The sequence below is a fragment of the Salvia miltiorrhiza genome, chromosome 3, assembly GCF_028751815.1.
Source record: "Salvia miltiorrhiza cultivar Shanhuang (shh) chromosome 3, IMPLAD_Smil_shh, whole genome shotgun sequence".
In the NCBI taxonomy this organism is placed as follows: domain Eukaryota; kingdom Viridiplantae; phylum Streptophyta; class Magnoliopsida; order Lamiales; family Lamiaceae; genus Salvia; species Salvia miltiorrhiza.
The window spans coordinates 53,175,841-53,179,225 of NC_080389.1; the positions used below are offsets into that span (position 1 = coordinate 53,175,841).

The 3,385-nt window shown below is 40.5% G+C and overlaps 1 protein-coding gene across 1 annotated transcript; it reads left to right on the plus strand.

Annotated features, from left to right (window-relative positions):
- The first annotated feature begins 486 nt into the window (after nucleotides 1–486).
- On the plus strand, nucleotides 487–2,566 carry LOC131014359 (uncharacterized). The gene is made up of 2 exons (XM_057942312.1): nucleotides 487–2,147; nucleotides 2,230–2,566. The coding sequence occupies exon 1, from the start codon at nucleotides 940–942 to the stop codon at nucleotides 2,101–2,103; it is 1,164 nt and encodes a 387-aa protein (XP_057798295.1). The 5' UTR covers nucleotides 487–939; the 3' UTR covers nucleotides 2,104–2,147; nucleotides 2,230–2,566.
- Nucleotides 2,567–3,385: the final 819 nt, after the last annotated feature.

Consider the following 3,385-nt stretch of genomic DNA (forward strand, 5'->3'; position numbering starts at 1 on the left):
AACCCAAAAAGAAAAGTGGGTCACGCTTCGCGGGACGGAGGGAGTATAATTTTTTATTTTAATGAAACCTTAATATATAAATAATTCGAACCGAGCTTGAATTCGAGTCGAGCTCGAGATAAACGAATAATTAACGAGCCGAATTCGAACCAAACTCGAGCTTGGTATTATATAAGCGAGTTGAGCTCGAGCTCATTTTTAAGTTCGAATTCGAGCTCGAGCCGAACTCGAGCTGAACCAAATCTTCACGAACCGAACCCAAGCCTGGAGGTATTCGGCTCGGCTCGGTTATACCCTAATTATTATTGTATTTGTTGGATGGTATGTAAAGCCAAGAACGAGAGAATTTTTCAATGAGGCGATCCCAGATGCTGTGGCAATTGTTGCCGGGATTATTATTTGCATTTGGAGATGAGCAATTATCTCCATTAAATTTTGCTACTCTCATATGATTGGGTGGGGTTTCTGACCGATTTTGTTTTTTTTTTTTTTTTTTTTTTTCTTTTTAAAATTCCTTATTTGTGGAGGTGGTATTTTTTCTATTTTTTTGTTTATTGCACTGTGAACTCTGTTACGTTTTGAGTATCTGTAGTACTCACTTCCTTACATAATTTTCGTTGACTTTAAAAAATGAAAAATGCAATAGTGGAGCTCGAACAGGATTTAAAAAATTTAGAAATAGTAATAAACAAAATAGAAGGCATAATCCGGAACACATTTGTCGTAATTAGTAACTAATGCGTTTAAGGCAATACAATTATATTTAGAAAAGAGTTAAAAATAGTTGAACGCAGACGCATAAAAAATGTCTCTGTTGCTCAGTTTGTACACAACACATACAGCTCAGTGAAACCCTAATCCACATCCCAAAACCCTAATTCTAATGATTGCGTCCAGTTATAGTTTCATGTATTCGGATCTCTAAACAAGTTGGGTAATATGCTGATAAAATCGGATCTTACAACCACCAATTCTTCGCCCCCCATGCCGGTGCCCACGGTGTGCGGTAACTGCGGCGCGGAGGAGCGGCGGCTTCTCCATCAGGTCCGCCACCGAAGCATCTTCCGCCGTCTTTGCACCACCTGCGTCCTCCGCCTCCATCCGCAGGCCTTCTGCCCTACATGCTTCCAGGTTTACCCCTCAACCCTCCCAAACGACGTCGTGCGCACCTGCGTCAAGTGCTACTCCCACTCCCACTCTCATTGCGTCGACGCCGCCGGCGCCCCCCCTCCGAATCCCTACGTTTGCCCCCTCTGCGTCAACCCTAGTGCGCCAATTTTCAAATTGAAGTCGGCCAAGGACGCGAATGTCGAGATCGATGGGGCGATGAATGCGAGGGCTGAGAATTGCAGGGTGATGGACAGAGATGCAGCGAAGATGTTGTTGGCGGCGGCAAAAATTGCGTCTACGTCAATGAATAAAGCGGCGGTGGCTGCCAAGGCTGAGGCTGAGAGGCGGGTTAAGGAGGCAGCGTACACGAGAAAAAGGGCCAAGGAGGCGCTGGAGCACGTTGCTCATTTGGTGATTAAGGAGAAGGCGAGGAGGAAAGAGGCTGTTTTGGTAGGGCGTGGATACGGTGGAATTGTCAGCAATGGTGGTGGTTATACTGCCCCGCCTGCTAAAATGGGGCCAGAGATTAGTGCAAATGTAGGCGTTAGCAATCGGAATAGTGGTGTGGCCAGTGTGCCTAGTGTTTCGCCGCCATTTGTAGTTGCAGAAGAGAATATTAGTAATGTAGTGAATGTGGATAGAGATAACTCGAATCAGGTGTTGGCGGCACTGAATGCTGTTGAGTTAAGGGAGAATGAAAAAATGACTGCACAGGGTGAGGGATCATCAGCCCCGATGGATGTTGATGACAGTGTAATGAGACCGAATGTTGGAGAAAATGTTGCAGGATTGATTGAAGAAATGAACCATGATAACAGTAGTGATCGTGCAAATTTTACAGATATGGAGACTGATGCAGGGAATGTCAGTAATCATGGGGAGAAACTTGATGGTGTGAATAATGAGATGGTTTTGGTTCAACCAGGGGAGCATCTGATGCAGAATAAGGAAAATGATAAGGGCGGACAACATGTTAATGGTGGCACGATATAGCCCGTGCATCAAACAACTTTATCTGATAACTTAAAGATGTCGAGGTGGGCAATTGGTTCAAATTTGTAGCTGAGTTTGCTTCACTAATTTCAGTTTTTATGTTAATGATATTTTCCCTTCTTGCAGGGTGCTTGTTTTGCAAAGAGCTTACTTCAAGGTTGTAGATCATGTAAGCTGTTCTTAGTTAGATGAATGATTTTCTTGATCTGTTTCTGTGTAGATGTTGTCGGTTGGCATTATGTGAATGCAAATTTCCCAGCCTTGCATATTTCTCTTTGTACTGGTTGTTGTTGATGTTGGTCTAAGAGAAAGTGTTTCAGTGTAGTTATGGATGTTCAGATAGTCCATTATGTTGTGACTAAAATGTGAATCCACCACAAAATATGTTGTATTTTCAAGTTGGATTCCTATGCAGCTGAGTTACAATGGTTTGTGGTCAATTAAAACAACAAGATTTCTTGTAGGACTTTTTGCCTTGCTGTCCAGGCTTTAAATTGATGCCTCAACATTTGAGGCAGTGCTTAATCTACTGAATTCACTCTGTCCATTTTGATTACTTGTTTTTGTCTTCTCTTATGCTCATCTCAGATGTTTTTAACCATGCGAAATCGTTTTAATATGAGTTATCAACGCAAATCACAATTGTATACAACCAAGTAGTAGTACGGCTATTCCATTGAATATTTGAATGTTGGTTTGTGAATTAATGTGTTAATGATTTTAGGTTAAAATTGTAAGAAACCTATATCTAATTATTACTCTTTTAGTCCCAAAGTTAAAATTGTGTATGTGTGTTGGCCAAACGGTAAGGAGTTCATAAGGCCAAAGGTCTTAGGTTCGAGTCCTTTGTAGCTTGGCTTTTAATAATCTATTTATTACTCCTTTCCTTCCAATTATATAGGTTGATTAGGTTTTACACAAGGATTAAAAAAGTTATTAGAAAAGAAAATTATGCAAGTAATTTTATAATATATTGATGATTATTTTTTTGACAATTCATTAACCATTAACGTTAGTGTTAATCAAAGAATTTAATAGGGTTACTTTTGTAAATGAACTAAAATTACTTAACCTTTTACAAAAATGAGCTTATATATTTGAGATATTCAGAAATATACTATGAGCTTATATAATTGGTACGGAAAGAGTATATAGAAACAAGGTTCTTTTATAATTTTGAGGGAGGTGCACGACCACGTCTTTCGATCCAAGCATCACAACGAAGCCTATAGGCCAAGAGGCGGTGAAGTGCGACAAGGGAAAAGGCAAAAAGATCTAGTCA